The sequence below is a fragment of the Crocuta crocuta genome, unplaced genomic scaffold (assembly GCF_008692635.1).
Source record: "Crocuta crocuta isolate KB4526 unplaced genomic scaffold, BGI_CrCroc_1.0 scaffold131, whole genome shotgun sequence".
NCBI lineage: Eukaryota > Metazoa > Chordata > Mammalia > Carnivora > Hyaenidae > Crocuta > Crocuta crocuta.
The window spans coordinates 6,050,694-6,073,490 of record NW_027528977.1 but is presented as its reverse complement, the minus strand read 5'-3'; the positions used below and the strand labels follow the sequence as shown (position 1 = coordinate 6,073,490).

Below are 22,797 nucleotides of genomic sequence, written 5' to 3'. Positions count from 1 at the left end.
TTGTGATTATTTGGTTAATGTGATATCTTTCATGTACTTTCACTTACAGTTGCCATTTTTAAAATAAATAATTGGCATCTAGAGGGAAGCGACTTTGAGATTTCTCAAAGTTTCTTCTCAAACTCTCAAACTTCCATCTGCTGGTTTTAGTATCGTTAGTGATTTTTCTCTCAGACACTTATTACCATGTGATTGCCAGATGAATGATACTAGAATTTTTAATATTAGCTGATTATTTTGCAGGGACTGAATTACAAGCAGATAATATTATTTGAATGTCTAGATTTGTTTAGCCTGGAGAAGAAAAGAATTAGGAGATGATTGTCTAACCATTTGAAAGAGTTTCCTGCAAAGGAAAAGGGGCCATAGTTTGTGCTGCTTCAGCAGGCAGAACTAGAATGCTTCTTTCACACAAGTTACATACTTCTGACAGAGCTCTCCCACACCGCACATACCTCCCCGGGGAGCAGTGTGTCTTCCACATGGAGTGGATTGCCCTGCTGGTTCCTGGATGACACCCATGGTGCCAGCTCTGTGCCATGTGCATATGTGCATCAACTCATTTCATTTGTTTTATAGCTGAAGAAACAGTTAACAAATTTTTCACATTGTCTAACTGACTCAGTTCAGTGTGGACTTAAATCCCTGTGTTACTGGCTCCAGGGCTCTTCTTCCTTGCCCTGTGTCTCACTGCTAGGTGCGGGGTTCAGGTGTCACAAGGGTGGTTGGATTCGCTAATTTGTGATTTAAATTCTAATTTAAAAATCTGTGATTATATGAGGATGTTTCTTTATACTATGTGATGTCTGCTGATTTTTAGATGCTACTAAGCTGTTATCTTCATAAGAACGCCGTGGTGTTTATTGGCAATAGATTTGTAATTTTAATCATGGCACAAAAGTTGACATCAAAATTATTTTGAACTAGTTTGTGTAACTGGATGTTCCTGACTGTATTCAACTTCTGATAGGAATATGGAAGTCAACAGAAGGTTGCCTTTAGGTACACAAAATAAGCTGAGTTTTGGAGATACTAGATTTGAGATGGTGGGAATTAAATGAGGTAAACTGCCCCATAGAAAACAAAAATTGTAGGTCAGGAGCTCAAGAGGGAGTTTGTAATTGGGTGGAGGTTTAGGAATTAACCTATAGAGAGAGGATAACTGAAGAAATGGACTTCAATGTCATTGCCAAAGAGGCAAGATTAGAAAGAAGGGGACTGAGGACATACTTAGGATTTCTGAATTTTGAAATACACATTTCCAAGACTAGAGTAAAAGGAGGAATCTATGTATGTGTGGGAGTAGAGGAAGGAGATCAGAACCAGGATAAAACATAGTATTTTCTTCAAGGGGATTGCATTCCTTGAGTAAAAAGAAACAATAAAAATAAGCACTTAAGGGAGCTAAATACTTTCCAATCTGAATAATAATGGAGGAGGTTTAGTTCTCTAGAAGAATAGAAGAGAGATTAAGGAGAAAGACTTGAGAAAATAAAGTATTTTTAAGCCCAAAGTAATTAAGCAGTACCAAGTAAGAGAAGAAAAAGATGCTTTGTCTAATGATAAAAATTGAAATAAATGCAGTATTTGTCTTTACCATGTTGTCCTCTAAATTTAGACTGGAAACTCAAACAAACAGAAGGTATATGGGAAAGAATTAAGGAGAAAAATACTACCTTTGCACCAGCCTTAAGCGATCCCCCAAGTTGGAACTAAGAACTAGAAACATAAAGAGAATTTTCCCACAAATTTTGTGTGCAAGCATGGCAGCTCATTGGGAGAGGTGGTGGTGTCTTAGCTCATTAGGCTTAGTATTTCCCTTTTCTGTTGTGTTCATCCTGCCTCTCACCACATAAGATTTATGTTAAAATATTATAAGGTTTTCTGCTTTTAGTATGCTTATTGGTTCATCAGTATGCTAATATAATTATGTTTTCACACATAAAGATTTCTCTATATTATGGCTGTATTTTTTTTCCAGCCTGTTTGATGGCTTTGCGGATGGACTAGGAGTTGCTGAAGCTATTTCCTATGTGGATCCTCAGTTCCTCACCTACATGGCTCTAGAAGAACGCTTAGCCCAGGCTATGGAGGTATTTTAGTGACTCTGCTGCCTATATATAAGTTGGGATACAAAATGATAAAAATTAAAGGCTTTTTTCATTGCTCTTAAAAAAAGGTGAATAATTTTTCATCAGTTTTAGTAGTATTTCCTGATTAATGATTGCTGCTAGTATGTGTATATAAATTACAACTAGACATCCTGCCAGTTTGCCTAATTGCATTAAATTTTCCCTGGTTTTACTGCAGAATAGAGACTGTTTTGCTTACATTTAGAAAATATACTTTTCCTTTATTGAAGTACCTGGGTGTGAATCTGAATATTTTTTTAATGTTTTATTTATTTTTGAGAGAGAGAGAGAGAATGCGTGCAAGTGCGTGGGGGAGGGGCAGAAAGAGGGAGACAGGGAATCTGAACCAGGCTCCAGGCTTTGAGCTGTCAGCACAGGGCCCAGTGTAGGGCTTGAACTCACAAGCCATGATATCATGACCTGAGTCGATGTCGGACACTTAACCGACTGAGCTAACTAGGTACCCCTGATTCTGATTATTTTACACACACACAGACACAGGTATATTTGCGAAATGAAATTGAAGATGTCTAAGGATATATTACAATTCACTTCCCCCATTTTGTCCTCATTGCTTCTAAATAATACCTTACTGCCTAATGAATTTAGCAATTTTACTTCCATTTTCTCCATAACAAACACACTTAAATAAATGTAGCATATAATTTTGTCTAGCTTTCTTTTCCTTATTTGACTACATCACAAATACTCATGTTTGTATTTGCCTAAGGTCAAAAGCCCAAGCATTTTCACGTTTGGGAACTTTGACTGCACTTGTGGATTTCATTGCTAGGAATCTTTTCTTTAAATTACTGTTTCTTCTTTTTTTTTTAATCTTTTATGTATTTCTTAGAGTGAGAGACAGCATGAGCAGGGGAGGGTCAGAGAGAGAGGGAGATACAGAATCTGAAGCAGGCTCCAGGCTCTGAGCTAGCTGTCAGCACAGAGCCCAACACAGGGCTCAAACCCACGAACCGTGAGATCATGACCTGAGTGAAAGTCGGACACTTAACTGACTGAGCCACTCAGGTGCCCCTAAATTACTATTTCTGAAGTGATTTCCAAAGTAGAAAAACAGTAATAATGCAAATGAGTCAAAAGTGAGAGAAGAAAAATAAATGAGAGAACTTTCAGGGACACTATAATAGCATTTTATCTTGAAATATTCTGAGGTTAGAAAGTATAGTTTAGATTCATAAATTATACACTAGGTAGGTAGGTAAATGGGTAGACAGACTGACCTACCTGTCTACTCACAAACACATATACATACACACACACACACACACACACACACACACACACTTAAGTTAGCCTTGCTTTGACATCACTTTTTTTTACATAGGAGTAATCTTCCATGGAGATCATTGATTGATTATGCTTTGTGTGGTGTTTTTTTTTTTTTTTTAAAGTAACCAGAGAAACTGTGGACTAGGAGGAAGGTCAGAAAGAACGTATTAAGACAGTACACTTAGGACTTTTCCCAGATTATTTAACTTGCCTTAGTAAATTCTGACACATTAAATATTGGCACAGTGTAATAATTTGTATCAGAAATATATAAAGATGAAGGATCACTAACTTTTTTGAGCTAAATAAATTTTAAGTGACCACAAGTGAACCATTTGAGTCTGGTTTCACAGTGCTTACATAGTTTTTCCCATTATTATGCTAGTGGTTTATGATCTCTTACAATATAGAGATTGTTTTAAAAAGAAGTTTTGAGAATTACAATAGAAGTTTTATTGTTACCAGTAGGAAGTGTGGCATTTGACTGGTGTCGTGAAAGAAGCTCCAGGATTGGTTGGGGGCAGGGAGTCTTAACTGTGTAAAGGCACTAGCAGCATGTGCAAAGACAGGAGTCAAGAAAGACTATAGTATGTCCAGGGAACGTATAGTCCCCATGTGGCTTCCACTCTTACGGAACCCAGTGACACTGCCGCTTGTCACTCTTAACCATCTGTCCTTCCGTTGTGACTAATGAGTGGTGTTAAATGTCTGCCTTCCCTTCAGAATAACAGCTTCCTCAGATTTAGTGCTCTGCTTTATTGTATTTGAATTTGACTGAGAATCAATACAATTCCATCTCCCTGTCACTCTCTAGAAAGCTTTATTTTTCTGTCTAGTATACAGTTATTTAATCATTTTGAAAAGTGAGGTTGTAATAATTTATAATTCGATTTTTCCTTTTAAATTTAACAGCATTCTTTAAATGAAACAAAAACAACAAATGAGGCAAACTGAGTGTTTTTATTTGTTTTTCTCTCAAGCAGCCTGCTCTCTTTTTAGCACTGGTTGTTTCATTTCTCTTATTTTCCCAATACCAGACTGATCTGTTTTTTCAGGTAGTGGCTATTGGTGAAAATATTGGCAATAAACATTTGCCCCATATCTATTGTCTCAAATTTGAGTGAGCAAAGGACAAAATACTTAAGATATTTAACTGTTTGAAACAATGATATTAAAGCATTTTACTCTGAACAAGTTTTGAAAACTTCTTCCCTTTGTACATTTATGTTGACACTTAAAGTTTTTTAGCATAAACCCTAAGTAATATTGTTTACTTTATTATACTGCTTTGAAATAAAAATATGTTCAATAATTTAAATATAAAGTGGTTTAGATTCATTTAAAGTTGTTAGTAGCATCTAACTGATCAAAAAGAGACTTCTCAATGTTGGTAAATATTTAAACGTAAAATAACTTATACTGGAAATGTATCTCTTAATAAGGTAGAGGGACACTCTTTCCTTCCTTACTACTTTATGAATTATTTTCTAAAATGAGATATAGTTCAGCATCAATTTTATTTTTCATTTTTAAAAATGTAAACTTGAGAAACTTTGTTCACATAAGTAAATTGATAGGGATGGAAGGAGTTTTTCATATCATTGTCACTTAGTTTTTCTGAGATATTTGCCAAAATCACATCAAGTTCAGCGACTTGACAGATTGTTTAGATCATCCTTTTTTTTTTTGAAAGCAGATGACTGGAAGCATCGTACAAAATTTGTTATTCAGTCATTAGTTCATTGTGACCCCAGTATTTCAGACTGCCCCTTTGAATGGGTAAGAAGTATGCTTTTATTTATAAAGTGGAGGAAAGGTTAATATAAAAATGAATATGGGAACACAGAAACAGCATGGTGCTTTGACTGCAGGTCCATTCTTCAGCAGATCAGTTTGAGGAAGGGTTACTTAAGAAAGTTAATTGAATTGAAATTGAATCTCTTAAGACTCTTCATGCCCATGTTCCCCTAGGAAGTCTTTACACACTTACAGAACACCTCCTATACACTGGGGTATAGGCCTTTAGGAAGGTGCTTTAAGCTATGTGACCTTGCACTGTTCACTTAACCTCCTTAAGCTTCAGGTCCTCATCTACAAAATGGGAGTAATAAAATTTACCTTAGGGATTTTTGTGACATTGTGTTAAAGCACTTAGCAAAATAGCTGGTGCAGTAGTGAGCTCAATAAATGGCTATATTCAAAGACTTATCCAAATCAGCAGTCATCCAGGTAGTAATCATCTAGCAAATGTGGATTCAGTGATCACTCAAAATCACTTGTTATAAATCTTCACTTTTCAAAAACTAAATTGTGTTTTATTCTTTAAAAACTAAATGTTGTGCTAACCAGGATTATGCTACTTTAAACCTAAATATTTTCCAGTTGTGCTCTTTAGCCTATTTAGTTATCTTTCTGACACTTGGACTAACTTTTGAAAATATACTGTGCTGCCTAAGGTGTAGATAGATTTTTATATTTTTACACATTTTCACAGCAGTGGTTTTAAAATGGTCTCTCTTACGCTTGTTGCTTTTACGTGACTCCAGATTACCTTAAGTGTTTGTCAGTACCAAGGCAATAAATTATTTTTACAAATATGAAATTCCAGATATTTATTAGCACTGCACATGTGCAGATAATCATCAGAAAGGAATAATGAACCTATTGAGACAAACATATATCAGAGCATAAGTAGTGTCCCCAGAATGGAACTTAAGTATAAATAACATCCCTTCTTTTTTATGTGTGACAGTAACACAGATGAGTTCTTGCAGTCTGTCTTGAGAAATACATAAGGAAATAGAGATTTATGATTATAGTTATATGAGAAAGGAGGGACAAATAATAGGCTATTACTTTTTGTTTTCTCTTTCCTGATGGGAAATTTTAATGTAAAGAACTATTAACTATAATAGGTGATTGGAGTAACATGCATTTGCTTAGTAAGGATTAAAGATATTTCTAAAGAAGACAGAAAACGCACATATAAGGAATAGCTACCACATGTTTGGCTAAGATCACATAAGAAAGAGTCTCCACTCCAAGGCTTGGATTCAGCCATTAATAGAGAAGGCACAGCTGTGGCTCCCTGGGTGGCAGGGAAGTCACCGTAGTGCTGCACTGGCAGAACTTGCTGGAAATCAGCCCCGTAGGGTGCTGCTGGGGAAAGCTATTTATAGGGAGATGTCTAACTGGAAGCACTCTGCTACGGAACTGTCCAAGGTGGGTGCTGGGGGAAGCTGCTGGCCACTGGATCTGGCTGGCCGCATGCACGACAAGAGCATGGTGCCAGAGAAGCCATGGGCTCCGGAAAGTCTGCTGCTGGAGAAAACCATGCATGCCACGAAGCCTGTGTGAAACAGGCTCACTGGGATTAGAAGCAGAGCCCTTTTCCTCCTGCAGTGTCTCTTCAGCGTCCTCTATGAACAAAGCTTAATTAACGTTGTGACAGCTGTCAGAGGAAAATACTTAAATAGCCCAAATCCATTTTCACAGAGCTACCAAAAATAGCTAATTTGGATTTGAGGAGCAGTAATCAATAATTGGAGAACAGTCCATCGCTCTGATTACTTGGAATCTCATATACACCTGTCTACACACATTTGAACTTCATTCAGTAGCAGTGCCACTTTATTTCCACCTAAGAGGATATAGCTAGTCTTTTTTTTTTTTTTTTTTTAAGAGAGAGGGAAAAAGAATCACAGGCAGGTTCCACACCTAGCACAGAGCCCAATGTGGGGCTCAATCCCATGAACCGAGGCCCAAGCCAAAATCAGGAGTTGGACGCTTAACCAAGTGAGCCACCGAGGCACGCCACAGCTAGTCTTAAAATGAAGTTTTCACCCTTTCTCCAGGATGAGCAAATGAGAACAGATTCCCAAGAGTCATTACATCCATCACTAAATATTAATCACTCCACAAATTCATTCAGTCACCATGAATATTCTCTTATATAAAGATTAAATTGTGAAGTTAACTGCTGTATGAAATAAAAATGGTAACGAGAGAGAAAAAGAAAATGGTTAGTAGATACAAATAAACGTGTAACAAGCAGATAGAAAATATGCAAAGCCCCCTTGTCCTTGTTTTTATATTTGGCCACAGGCTATAATTGATAGCCTTCATCTATCACCCATTCCGTATTTTCTGTACCTTCAGCAAGAATCTCAGCTGCTTAGGATTCTGGGTGGAGTGACCCAAATCTACATTTTTGAAGATTGTGTGTACCTGGTCATCTTGCCTTTTGGGGAGATGTTGTCCTTACCTGGTAATTTTACTGTTGGGCGTAGAAGTAATAAGAGATGTACACTCCAAGTGAGATTGTCACAGGATTTTCAGTTGAGGAAGGCTGGTCTGTGGAGCGTATGCTGGTAAAAGGAGGCTCAGAGGGCCTTGGAGATTCATCATAGTCCACTGTTTCCTCTGAGTCCAACTGGATGTTCCCATTCTAAGTTTCAAAATCCTCATTTAGCCGATCATGATTAAACTTTTGAGAAACTTCACAAGACAGAATTAAACTCAGATTTTAATTCAACAGTTCACACATTTAAATTTTTTTTGATTTTCAGAAATAAGCTGTTTTAAGGCTATCATGAATACTTCCTGGTTCTTACACAGTACCTTGTTGTAAGAGTTAACAGGCCTGAGGTTGTCCTTTTCTCATATGCAAGCAAGAGCACTCAAAAAGATTCCATCCCACATCAGTTTTTGTAGTCATCATTATTGCCGTAAGGTCAAATGAAGCAGCCACCTGGGCCTCCGAGACCACAAGTATTAGCTGGGACTTCATTGCAGTGAATCACAGTGGTAGTTTGATTGTGATGAATATGATTATTTGTAATCAGGCTTTGTATTGCTGACATTCCATTCCTGTTGGCCAGGAGCAGGAATAGGAGATTTGAGGAATAACCCTTAAGGCTGAGATAGAGTGTAACCCCCTCTACCCTGTCCCTCCTGGGGCTGAGATCCAGACTGTGTTGGGGAGGACGCAGCCATGGCGCTTAAGAGAAATGTTTGTACTACTTTGCTGGCAGAACTTGCTGGAAATCTGCCATATAGAGCTTGGCAAAAGTCTGCCCTCTGGAGTGCTGGAGAAACTGTTCACAGGGAGGTGACTAACTGGAAGCACACTCTTGCAAAGCCACCTAAGATGGGTGCCAGGGGAAGCTGCTGGCTACCTTATCCTGTAGCTGTCAGGCACTGGGGAAGCTGTGTGCGCTTCTGGAGCCATGCACTGGAGAAGCCACTGGCACTGGGGGAGCTCGGTGCTGGGGAAGCCATCTGGGATGCAGAAGCCCACGATAGGGAGCCCTTACACATTACGGGGGCCTGCCCAGCAAGCCCACCGCAAAGCCCCTCTGTGATGTCTCTCGAGAGCCCTCTACTGACAAAGTCTGAGGTCATGCTGACAAGGGAAAATACTCAAAAGGCTCCAATCTATTGTCGCAGAACAAATGAAAGGTGAATTTGAGGCTAAGAGTCAGTTCATTTTCTGGCACACTTTTCTTTCTGCACTCTCTCTCTGCAAACCCAGAATCAAATTGGCACTCAGGATTATTAACTATTGTTACTAACTCTTAGGACAAACCTTTTTTTGCTTTCTCCTTTTTTGCTTTTGTCTTGGCCCTACCCTCTTTTGTAAGTCCTCTCATCCTTTTTGGAAAGACATAATTCATTATGAGATTATCTGAGCTAAATCCTGAAGAGTATACAAAAGGTTAACATTTGCCATCCAAGAGAACACAGGGTTAACCGTCAGGCAGAATCTTCCTTCTACCAGGGAGGCCGGGTTTGCTTTTTTTGTGGTAACATACACATAGTATAAAATTTACCCTTTCTAACCATTATTTAGTATACAGTTAAGTCGCATTCAGTACATTGTAAACAATAACTCTCTGTTTCCTCCAAACCCTAGCCCAATGGGGAGCACCATTCCACTTTCCATCTCTCTGAATTTACTACTTTAGGAACCTCATATAAGTGGAGTCATACAGTATTTATCCTTCTGTAACTGGTTCATTTCACTTAGCACGTGCTTTCAAGGTTCATACATATTGTAGTGTGTGTCAGAATTTCCTTTCTTTTAAAGGGTGAGTAATATTTCATTATATGCATATACCACAGTTTTTTCAGCTTTATTGAAGTGTAAGTGACATGTAACATTGTATAAGTTTAACATCTTAAACAGCATGTTTACTCTCTCACAGAGAGTACAGTGGTTATCACTGTAGGGCTAGTTAATACCTCCATCACCTTACATAATTTCCACTTCTTTCTTGCAGTAAGAACATTTAAGATTTTTACTCTCAGCAACTTTCAAATATATACTACAGTATTATTAATTATAATCACCATGCAATACATTAGATCCCCAGGATTTGTTCATCTTATAACTGGAAGTTTGTACCCTTTGACCACATCTCCCCAACTTCCTGCTCCTCAGCCTCTTATAATCACCATTCTACTCTCTGAGTTCAGGTTTTTTAGATTCCACATATAAATTATACTATATAGTACTTAGGTTCTCTGTCTGACTTCACTTAGCAGGAATTTTTTCTTTCTTATGGCTGCATAATATCGTGTGTGTGTGTGTGTGTGTGTGTGTGTGTGTGTGTATCTCCTTTATTCATTTATCTGTCGATAGACACTTAAGTTGTTTCCATACCTTGGCTATTGTGAATAATGTTGCAGTGAACATGCATGGGCAGATATCTTCAAGATCCTGATTTCATTTCCTTTACATATATACTCAGAAGTGAGATTGTTGGATCATAGTACAGTTCTGTCAATTTTTGGAGGAACTTCTATACTGTTTTCCACAGTGATTATACTGATTTACATTCCTACCTGTAGTGCAGAAGAGTTCCCTTATCTCCATATCTTCTCCAACACTTGTTATTTCTTCCTGTTTTGGTAATAGCCATTCTAACAATTGTGAAGTGATACCTCATTGTGGTTTTGATTTGCATTTTTCTGTTGATTAGTGATGTTGAGCATCTTTTCATGTACTTTTTGAATGTCTTCTTTGGAAAAATGTCTATTTAGTCCCTCTGCCCATTTTTAAATCTATTTTTTATTTTTAATTATTTATTTTTGAGTTGTATGAGTTTTTATGTTTTGAATATCGGTGTGTTATCCCATATATGATTTGCAGATATTTTCCTCCATTCCATAGGTTGGCTCTCATTTTGTTAATGGTTTCTTTTAATATGTAGAAGCTTTTTAGTTTAATGTAGTCCACTTAGTTTTTTTGCTTTTGTTGCTGTGCTTTTATTATCATACCCAAAAATTCATTGCCATGATCAGTGTCAAGGACCAGTATTCAAGAAATTTTATAGTTTCAGGTCTTATGTTTTAGTTCATAATCCATTTGGAATTAATTTTTGTGAATGATGTTAAGTTAGAGGTCCAGTTTCATGCATGTACTTATCCTGCATGTGATTATCTGGGTTTTTCAATATTATTTATTGAAGACCTCATCCTTTCTGCAGTGAATATTCCTGACTCCCTTGGTCAAATATTAATTGTCCATATATGCTGGAATTTCTTTCTGGGTTCCTGATTCTTTTCCATTTGTGTATATGTCTGTTTTTATGCCAGTATCATACTGTTTTGACTACAATATTTTTGTAGTATAGTTTGAAATCGAAAATTGTATTGCCTCCAGTGTTGTTCTTTGCTTTGGCCATTCAGGGTCTTTAGTGGTTCCATACAAATTTTAGGATTTTTTTTTTCTATTTCTGTGAAAAATTCCATTGGAATTTGGATTGGAATTGGATTAAATCTGTAGGTTGCTTTGGGTAGTATGGACATTTTAATATTCTTCCAATTCCTTAACATGGAATATCTTTCCATTATATCTTTGGCCTCTTTCAGTTTTCACTGTATAGAATCTTTTACCTTCTTGGTTAAGTTTATTCCTAAGTGTTTTATTGCTTTTGATGCTATTGTGAATGGGATTGTTTTCTTTATTTCTTTTTCAAATATTTCATAATTAGTGTGAAACACAACTGATTTCTGTATGTTGATTTTGTACTGTAGAGCTTCTGTGAATTTGTTGATTAGTCCTAACAGTTTTTTGGTGGACTCTTGAGGATTTTATATATGAAAAATCACATCTGCAAATAAAGACAATTTCACTTCCACTTTTCCCATTTGGATGCCTTTTATTTTTCTTGCCTGAATGCTCTGGCTAGGAGTTTCCTTGCTATGTTGAGTAGGAGTGGTGAGAGTGAGCAACCTTGTCGTGTTCTTGATCTTAAAGGAAAACCTTTCAGCCTCTCAGTGTCGATTATAGTGTTAACTGTGGCTTGTCAAATATGGATGTCTTAATTATGTTAAGGTGTGTTACTTCTGTACCTAATTTGTTGAGAGCTTTTATCATGAAAGGATGATATGTTTTGTCAAATGCTTTTTTGCATCTATTGAGATGGTCATATGATTTTTATCTTTCATTCTCTACATGTGGTATATCACATTTATTGATTTTTGTGTGTTACAGCCTTTCTTGCATCCAGGGAAAAATCCCACCTAATCACAATGTATGATCTTTTTCATATGCTGTTGTGTTTATCTTGGTAATATTTTGTTGAGGGTTTTTGCATCTATGTTCATCAGGCTTATTGGGCCATAATTTCATTTCTTATATCCTAATCTGGTTTTGGAATCAGGATAATGCTGGTCTCATAAAATGAGTTTGAGAGTATTCCCTTTTTCTCAATTTTTTGAAAGAGCCTGAGAGGATTGGCTTTATTTCTTTAAATCTTTGGTGGGATTTTCCAGGGAATCCATCCAATACTGGGGTTTTCTTTGTTAGGACATTTTTTATTGCTGATTCAGTATTCTTACTTAATGTTAGTCCTAGTCTGTTCAAATTTTCTATTCTTCATGTCAGTATGTTGTATAGGTTTCTGGGAGTTTACCCATTTCTTGCAGGTAATCTAGTTTGTTGGTGTATAATTGTTAATGGTAGTCTCCTCTGAACCTTTTACATTTTTATAGTGTAAGTCATAACCTCTCTTCTTTCATTTCTGATTTTATTTGAGTCTCCCCTCTTTTTCTTAGTTTCTCATTTTGGTTTGTTTTTTCAAAAAAACAACTTTTTGTTAATTTTTTTTAATTTTCCAGTTTCTGCTTCATTTATTTCTGCTCTAACCTTCATTATTTCTTTCTTTCTACCAACTTTTTACTTCATTTTTTCTTCATTTTCTGTATCCTTGATGTGTAGGTTAGGTAGTTTATTCAAGATCTTTTTTCTTAATGTAGGCATTTATTGCTATAAACTTCCCTTTTAGAACTGCTTTTGCTTCATTCCATAAATTTTGACATACTGTTTTCATGTACATTTGTTTCAGGATATCTTTTGTTTTCTTCTTTGACTATAGGTTTGTTTAAGAGTGTGTTATTTAATTTTACACATTTGTAAATTTTCTATTCTTCCTATTGATTTTTTTGTTTCTTGCCATTTTTGTCAGAAAGATAGTTGGTATGATTTCAGTCTTCTTAAATTTATGAAGACTTGTTTTGTAACCTGCCTTATAATCTATCCTAGAGAATGTTGTGTGCACTTGAGAAGACTGTATAGTTTGCTGGTGTTTTATGGAATGTTCTGTATGCCTGTTAGAACCATTTTATCTCAGTTGTTCAAGTCTAATGTTTTGTTGCCAATTTTCTATCTGGATAATCCTTTTGTTTAAAGTGAGGTATTAAAGTCTCTACTGTTGCATAATCTCACTTCAGGTCTGCTTTTATTTGCTTAATGTACTTAGGTGCTCTAATGTTGGGTGCATATTTGTTGGTGATTACTATATCCTCTTGATGAATTGATCTTTTGTCATTAAATAATAACCTTCTTTGTCACTTGTTATCATTTTTGTCTTGAAGTCTACTTTTTCTGATACAAGTATAGCTACCCCTGCTCTCTTTGGTTCCCATTTTCATGGAATATCTTTTTCCATCCCTTTACATTGAGCCTCTGTGTCCTTAAAGCTGAAGTGAGTCTCTGTAGGGAGCATATAGTTAACTGGGTCTTGCTTTTTTAATCCAGCCAGCCACTCTGTGCCTTTTCCCTAGATAATTTTGTCCATTTACATTTAGAGTAATCGTTGAATATAATGAATTTGACGCTAAACTTACCTTTACCAGCCACGTTTTGTTTATCCATTCATCTGTTGATGGATACTTGGGTTTCCACCTTTTGGGTCTTGTGAATATAAGTCCCACCCGTGGTTCTAATCTTACTGTAGCCAGAAGGGCTAATCAAGTCACAAAAGGATTATACTTGTTCCTTTCATCCTTGTTAGAATAATAACTTTATGTAGACATAGAACTCCTAAATAAAGTTTACATTCCAGGTAAGCTAGTAGTATTAGTGAGCTAGTCGTGTGTGTGTGTGCGCGCGCCTGCATGCTAATGCTATGCCAGTGATAGATATAATCATTCAGTAATACGTTATTTGTTTCTATACCTTGAATATTGATCTGGTAACCTTAATCACATTTTATCTTTCATATGTTGAGCTTGTCCAAAATGTTTACTTTCTTTCATATTACTGATTCCACACAGGAACTGATAAGTTGAAAGAGATAAACACTCTTCTGAAAATACAGTTATGATGGGCAAGTAGATGTTATTGAGACAATGTAGATTTTTGTCATTCTTGTGAAAAGTACAGTGCTTTTCTTGATATGTTTTTTGATGTTTTGGTTTGATGGTGGTTCCTTTTAGAAGGAGGCAAAAAGGGCAGGGGAGTGAAACAGTAGAAATTAACAGGACGAGAATAGTGGTGCATATAATGTTGGGAAATACCTTAAAAATAGTTTTCTATTACTGTTTTAAAGTGTTTTCTAAACTGGATGGCGACATACAGAAGAACGAAACTGGACCACTTTCTTACACCATACACACAATTAAATTCAAAATGGATGAAAGACCTAAATGTGAGACAGGAAACCATCAAAATCCTGGAGGAGAAAACAGGCAGCAACATCTTTGACCTCTGTCAGAGCAGCTTCTTACTAGATATGTTGACAAAGGCAAGGGAAACCAAAGCAAACATAACTTTTGGACTTTATCAAGATAAAAAGCTTCTACACAGTGGAGGAAGCCATCAACACAACTAAAAGGCAGCCTCTAGAATGGGAAAAGATATTTACAAACAACATATCTGATAAAGGGTTAGTATCCAAATCTATAAAGAACTTTTCAAACTCAGCACCCAAAAAAACCCAAATAATCCAGTGAAGAAATGGGCAGAAGACATGAATAAACATTTCCAAAGAAGACATCCAGATGGCTTAACAGACATGAAAAGATGGTCAACATCATTCATCATCAGGGAAATACACATCAAAACCGTGATGAGATCCCACCTCACACCTGTCAGAATGGCTAAAATTCACAACACAAGAAACAACAGGTGTTGGCCAGGATATGGAGAAAGGGGAACCCTTTTGCACTGTTGGTGGGAATACAAACTGGTACAGCCACTCTGGAGAATAGTATGGAGGTTCCTCAAGAAACTAAAAATAGAACTTACCCTATGATGCAGCGATTGCACCATTAGGTATCTACCCAAAGGATACACCAATACAGATTTGAAGGGGTACATGTACCCTGATGTTTATAGCAGCATTACCAACAATAGCCAAATTATGGAGAGAGCCCAAATGTCCATCGACTAATGAATGGATAAAGAAGATGTGTGTGTGTGTATATATATACAGTGGAATATTACTCAGCCATCAAAAAGAATGAAATCTTGCCATTTGCAACGACATGGATGGAGCTAGAATGTATTATGCTAAGTGAAATAAGTCAGAGAAAGACAAATACCTTAAGATTTCACTCATATGTTGAATTTAAGAAACAAATCAAGTGAACATATGGGAAGGTCAAGGGGAAAGAGAAGAGAGGGAAACAAACCAAAAGAGACTTTTAATGATAGAGAACAAACTATGGGTTGGTGGAGAGAGGTGGGTGGGGGATGGGTTAGCTGGGTTTGGGGTACTAAGAAGGGCAATCATTATGACAAGCACTGGGTATTGTATGTAAGAAATGAATCCTTGAATTCTACTCCTGAAACCAGCATTGCACTGCATGTTAATAACTAACTAAAATGTAAGTTAAAAAAGGTGGGGGGAGAAATTTAAAAATAATAATAATTGTGTTCTAACAAGGAACTGTGACTTTTCTTTTTCAGACCGCACTTGCACATTTAGAGTCTCTTGCGGTGGATGTTGAGGTGGCTAATCCACCAGCCAGTAAAGAAAGCATTGATGGCCTTCCAGAGACCCTTGTTCTTGAAGACCACACTGGTAACAGCAAAGTTGATCTCTAATGTCATATGACACATTACATGTTTAAGTATATTATCAGTGCACCTGAAAGATAAAATACTCATCTTTAGAAACTCTCATTAGTTTTTCTATGAAACCAGATTCTGACCAACTTTCATCTAGTAGAAGAGTATTTTTAATTTATTAAGTGATGGGCTAGAATAAATGTTCCCCAGTCAACTTTTCTACAAAATCAGTATTTATTAAATTCCAAATTGTCATGTATTGCAGAAACATGTTTGCCAATTAACCAAAGTCTGGCTCTTTTGTCTGTCTTTGGTATCACCTCTGGGTTGATATGTTGATTTTCAGTTTTATTAAAATCGAACTCTGTGGGATTGATCAGATTGTTTGTTGTTTTCAGCTATTGGTCAGGAACAGTGCTGTCCAATCTGTTGCAGTGAGTATATTAAGGATGATATAGCAACAGAGCTGCCATGCCACCATTTCTTTCACAAACCTTGTGTCTCAATTTGGCTACAGAAGGTGAGGTTTTTGTTTTACTTTTTTAAAAAATATTTTAATAGTTCCTTCTGAAAGTTAATGGTAATAGTATCTTTTAAGTCTTTTAGTTAGCTACATATTTATAGTTCTTTTTAATTAAGTGCTATAAATTGATTACCTTTTAATGTTTACAGATTAATGATAATTTGAACTATTTTACTTTACTAGCATTGTCCAAAAAACAATATAGATAACAATCATTTACATTCTTGTAAATGATTAAATATGTCAAGCAGTTACATTTCCAAGAATGATTAAATATGTCAAGGAATTATTTTAGGATGAAGCTAATTTGATCTTCAGTCATATCACTGAAATTTGTGTTTTCAGAAGTATTACAAGCAGAAAGCCTTTGGCACTACTCAAAGTACTGTAATCGTATAGAGTTTTCTGCTCATACAGATTGAGGTCTCTGAAAATGTATATGAGAAATATGTAATAACCTACTAGGTACCTCCTATTCCAACTTTATATACTCTCCTTAAATATCTACCCAATAATTTTTTTTTGTAGTATCAGTTTGTAGTNTGCTGCTATGAACGTTGGGGTACATGTGCTCCTATGCATCAGCACTCCTATATCCCTTTACCCAATAATTTTTAACTATATTTGAATTACTTAAGAAAAAAAGAGTTTTACTTAAATCATCTCCGTGAATTCTGTTTTTGCATAAAGGATATTTACAGGCAGTAAGGTAGAAATTCTCAAATCACTTTCACAGCTTACTTAAGGATATAGCTCCCTTTCTTCCCTATAACCATGCCCTTCCTTTTCCTCTTTCTTTTTTCCTCCCCCTCCCTCCTTCCTTCCTTTTCTTTGCTCTCTTTTTTTTTTTTTTTGTGCAGATTCTGGGTCCCCTCTCTCTGCCCCTTCCCTGCTCATGCTCTCTCTCTTGTCTGTCAAAAATGAATAAACGTTAAAAAATAATCATAAAAAAGATAAATAAATAAAATGTTGTTAGGTCCCAGTTTGTATTGCAAGTGCACAGTAAGTGCTTGCTAAATTAAATTCTTGAATTGTAAACATTATATATGTTGTACAGCCTTGAATTGTCATTGACTTAGCTATAACCCAAAGTAGTAATCTCCTTGGTCTCTCTGTATCAAGAAACAGGTTAGTGTGAAGCCTCTCCTCTGGGGAGAAGATCCCTAAGATACAAATATTTGTCCTTCAACAGCATGATTTCTTCAGCCTACTTTCTATCAGGGTATCTCATTGGGGTGAAAATAAAAACCAGATTTATGAGGGGATAATCTATCACTAGATAATACATCTCTATAATCTTTGGTCCAAAAATGTATTCTCCGTATGGCTGCTTTCCCTGTCCAATCTAACCTCCTAGGTCTACTGTTGATTTCTTTTAACATTTAAAAGGCACTTAAGTTTCCTTATCTTTTTGAAAAGCAGTTATATGGCTAATAAAGAAAGTCTCAGCTCTATCTGTTTTGACATGCACTAAAGTAAAGCTTCAGTGTATGTAAGGGAAGCCCTAGAAGATGATTCGGTGTCATAAATGTGTAAATTAATTAGGTCTGTGGTTTCTCTAATATAGGCATCATGGATTAAATAATAAAATTAATTCAGGTCAGATCAGGACATGCCCTGTGACTTCTTGCTCACATCCTACCATAGCACCAGTGCTGAGCAAGGAAGTAGTAGACTCTTGGTTAATACTAAATGAAAGATGACTGACCTGAAAGATAGAAACATGATTAGGAGACACTATTCACCCTCAAACAAATTAGAATCTGATTGGGATGAAGAGGAAATAGTACCACAATTTTGCCTCTCTGGTTTGTGTGGGTTTGAAGTTTTGTTTTTAGGTTATTTGATTCATTTTTAGGATAATGATACTATTTTTACTTTGTGAAGATACTGTGTGGCAGTTAAGACCTTTCCTTTGGCTCTGAACTTGTTTTCTTCCCCCTCCAGTCTGGAACATGCCCCGTGTGCCGCCGCCATTTCCCGCCTGCCGTCATCGAAGCATCTGGTTCTGCTTCTGCCGAGCCTGATCAGGACGCCCCACCTTCAAATGACAGTTCTGCGGAAGCCCCCTAAACCTCAACACTTGAATGAGATCATTCTATCAAAGTAAATCTGCAAATTCCTTCTAAATCTGATGTGCAAATAATTATATATAAATAAATTTAAAATGCTATATATAGTCTATGCCATAGTTTAGAAAGAAGAATATTAACCTTTCTAAACTAAATTTAGGTTTGCAGAAAGTACTAAACATTTTCAAGCTGAATGTTGAAGCAGTGCATCCATTTTCTTTAGTTTAATATGTTGATATTAATTGTAAAGTCAAGCTTACCAATTAACCCTCTCCAGAAGAAATAATCACATATGTGGCACACATTATTGGTTTTGTCTGAAGTACTGCCACTAAGTGATTGTTAATTAAGCTCTCCTGTTTGCATCAAATGTGAAAACTGTGATCACAGCAGTAGTAAAATTTGGTTTCATTGGAAATAAAAAGGATTCTAAAACATGCTTTTTCATTGGTCCCTTTGCTTTTGCTACATCAGAACCTCTTGGTTCAATACTGAGTGATTTTTTAGGAAAGTGTCTGCTCTTCGATCTTTGTTTAAAATTAGGACTTTGTAGAATGCCAAACAAAAGCCAGAATTTTGGCTAAAATATCACAAAACTTTAAAATCTTAAACGTAATCTCCTTGATAGGGGTAGGTAGTAAAATATAAACTTTTTTTTTCTAAATGGTGGATGTGCTTAAAGTAAGGTTAGTAAAGCGTGAGTGTTTTACTGTGGTTGATGCTTGCGGTAAGATTAGTAAAGCTTATGAACAATCTGGCGTGCTCAGTGCTTGGTATGATGAGATGAATTAGAGGGCCTTACGAAATCATTTCTACTTGGTTATTGTTATACTTGAGAACATGGCACATTTGTTTAATAAATACTGGTTTTTAATTTATAAATTTATAAATAAATACATTTATAATAAGTGTAAATACATTTAAGTACATGTATTTATTTTTAAATTTATAAATATTAGTTATAGTTTGTTCAAAATAACTTTGGTTCTGAAATATTTCAGAAAGTCTGAAAACAAAGTGTTTCAACATCCATTCTGTTATATCCTGAAGGGAAATCTGATCCTTACCAGAAGGCTAATTGTACCAACCTGTATAAAGGATAAAATTGATGGGGTATAGAAAAGATTTGGCCACCTTTTCTTACAACATACCTAAACCTTACTGTATTATAATTTATTCCTTTAGAGAATTCCTGAACAAGGATTATTCATAGTACATTTTCAGCATTTGTTTCTTTACACTAATTTATTCTGATAAAATTACTCACCTGGAAATAAATGATAAAAATAGGTGGTTTCAGAGTAAGCCAAAATGAGCGCTGGGTGAAAAGGGAGTAGACTATATGATCACCTAGTGACTATGAGCAGAACTGAACATGTAACACAGTTCCTTTCTTGTTTACCTTTCTCTAAAAGAGAAAAGAAGATCCTGACCCCAGATTTGCCTTCTGAAAAGGTTGTGTTCACATATTTCTATAAAAGTTAGGAAATGAGCTAACTTAGTTAGCACACCTAAGGAAATGAGCTCCTTAGTTGTTTTTATGGGAAAGTTGACATTTGGGGTGGTCCATAATTATATAACGCCAAAGTAAGATTGCACAGCTTTCCGTTTAGATGATCGCACCCAGTAGGCAAATATGTACAACCAGGGACATAATATTTAACTTACAGATGTAATATTTAACTTACAGATGTGATTTGATATCAGCACCAGAGAATGATGGATGCTAGAATGCCACATTTGAGCAAGTAAAATTGTAAAGCACGTCATGAGTGTACATCCATCTGAGTAGTATGTTGATAATTTAGTTTGGACATATAAAAGGAATATTTCTGTGGCTTCCCAAATGCAAAATTACATTTTATTTGTGTAATTTTCTCTGAGTATTTATATTCTCATTTCTCCATTCTTAAATGAATTTTCACTGTTGGCACATTTGAGGCTTAAATATAAGAAACATAACACTTGCATTCTAATTTTTGCATATATTGTAAATGTGTGTCTGGTATTTACAGCAAAATACTGTGTATCCTCTTATGGGTAAAACAAAACTGAACATTGCATGCATGTAATGTGGTGACTTTGTAATTTAGGGGTTCTTTGGGGCTTCTGTGACTTTGGAAATGCTTACATTCAGGCCTTAATGTTGCATTAGCTAGCATGTTTTCCTTCTGATGTATATAGTCACTGTTGTATAAACTAATCTTCGCTTGTTTTCTACTCTGTGATCTTTCCATACCATATTTCATTGATGATCAGTTGGTGTCAAGGAGTCAAATCAGATTAAAATTAATTCTCATGTGTATATCGTGGAATTTTGTGGCTAGTGTGATTTTTATTTTTTTCTTTTCTTTTTCTTGTTTCTCTTTTGTTGTTGTTTCCTTCCTTTAAGTAATATTGATCAGTTGTGACACTTACTTGTTAAACTGACATTGCTACAGATTTCTCTGTAGTAAGTAAGCCACACATTATATTTAGGCAGTATTAAGGGACGTCAGTTTTCTACTCCTAGATAGCAGCTGTCCCAAAGAAAATATTTCTTCTTTGCCTGTTAAGATTTAGCTAGTATCTGCCAGTTGTTAAGAGGTTTTGGTTCCAAACTCAACCAGCAGTGTTGAGAGCTGAACTTAAGATAACTGTTGTACTTTTTGCTTTCCATCTGTTCCTATCCTTCATTCTTGGCTCCCTGCTATCTATAAACAGCTGCTATGAAGGAGAAAAGTTGAATTAGAGTTGGCTTAAAAATGTTTTTCAAGAAATTTGAGATTTTACGATTTTCATTATAACAAGTTGATATAAGCTGAGGTGGAGAAGTTCACATACCAAAATATTGTTTGATTCTCTGAAACACTGTTTGGATCCTTTTGGAAAAGTTAAGAATATATGAAGGTAAATTAGGAATAAGTATAAATATTAATAAAAGTATTGTTTCCCTTATTTTTCTATGTTAAGTGACTTGACCTAATTTTTTTTGAACATTTTCTTCTTCTTCCTTGTAATATGAATGCTGATATTTAAAGGTAGATCCATGTGGTTTTCTGTTGTGTTTCTTAATTGTTTATCTCTGAGCTAACTAACTCTTAAGATTATTTGTGATTTGGATTTATATATAAGCTGTTAAATATATATGAGCTGTTAAAATGGAATGCAAGTTTTTCAAAAGCCCAAGTCTAAATGTAATGATTGGTTTATTGTTCAACAACCCCAGTCCATCATTTTCCGTGTAAATCATAAACAATAAAAAGGATGTACTCAGTGGTCATTTCTAATACTTAATTGTGTAGTCACATCACTTCTGTAATTTAACCCTGGAGGATTTAGCATTAATGGCAAAGAACACAGCTATTAGAAAGTCTGGAATGGTCTCCTGGGCACATGATTTTTTTAGTTCTTGAACTGTGACCTGTGAAGGTCCTAACAGAGAGCCCAACTGTTGTAGAAGTAGACTTTTGAAAGGGCTCTGAAGGAGCAGTGTCTGCCCTCTCCTGCCTAAAATTCTTAGCAATCCTGTGGGTTCAGCAGGGCCTGATTGCCACACTGACTCAGGACTGCAGAAACCCCCACAGTTCCAGGACAGAGGCCCAGTGGCCTCCTCGTGACTTCCAGAGGATTTCAGAGACTTCACCCATTTCAGTAGGGCAAACTGAGTGCTGATATGCACATATTATATTAGAAAACAAATCATTTTGTTTAGAAGCTTTTTTTGATTTTTAATTTATTTCTGAGAGAGAGAGAAAGAGAGAAAGAGAGACAGTGTGAGCAGGGAAGAGTCAGAGAGGAGATACAGAATCTGAAGCAGGCTCCAGTCTCTGAGCTAGCTGTCAGCACAGAGCCCAACGCGGGGCTTGAATCCATGAACTGTGAGATCATGACCTGAGCCGAAGTCAGACGCTTAACCGACTGAGCCACCCAGGCACCTCTGTTTAGAAACTTTAGAATGTTTAGAAGCATTCTAAATGTATGAAGGTTCTCCCTTCATACAATAAATGTGCTAAAAAATACAGTCTCAGAGCAAGAAATAGGAATCATACATCTCTTTGTTAGTGCCAGATCCTTTTATAATTGTATCATATTTTCATTCAGCTACTGCTTCCAGAGTTAGAGCCACTCAGCACTCCTACAAGGGATGGATTTCATTGTTAGAAGAGTGTCACCCAAATGTTCCTGTAAATAGCACACATGTGACACTAAACAGAAACGTTCTGTCTCTTCTGTGTGGTCACTTCTTCATACCTTCCCTCAGGCTTCTCAGTTCCTACATGATATCCATTCCAGACCCACCTGGCATTGGCTCTTGCAGTCCCTCTCTTAAAATATGTTGCTCAGCACTAAACACAGTTCTTCTGTGGTCTTATGAGAGTACGGTCCAGAGGCGTTATTGCCAGCCTCAAAGTGATTCTCGTGACTGTTATTATTGGAATATGTTGATGTTATCTATTATCATCACCATCATCATTAAGCAAGCATATCATATTGTCT

General features: G+C 36.1%; 1 protein-coding gene across 1 annotated transcript in view; it reads left to right on the top strand.

The window, feature by feature from the left end:
- Positions 1 to 21,589, top strand: part of PJA2 (praja ring finger ubiquitin ligase 2) — a 72,326-nt gene extending 50,737 nt beyond the window's left edge. Inside the window, exons 7-10 of the mRNA XM_077757164.1 lie at positions 1,982 to 2,093; positions 15,622 to 15,736; positions 16,122 to 16,243; positions 18,194 to 21,589. Coding sequence (XP_077613290.1) covers positions 1,982 to 2,093; positions 15,622 to 15,736; positions 16,122 to 16,243; positions 18,194 to 18,319 — 475 coding nt within the window. The 3' untranslated portion in view covers positions 18,320 to 21,589. The remainder of the gene's footprint in view (positions 1 to 1,981; positions 2,094 to 15,621; positions 15,737 to 16,121; positions 16,244 to 18,193) is intronic.
- Positions 21,590 to 22,797: the final 1,208 nt, after the last annotated feature.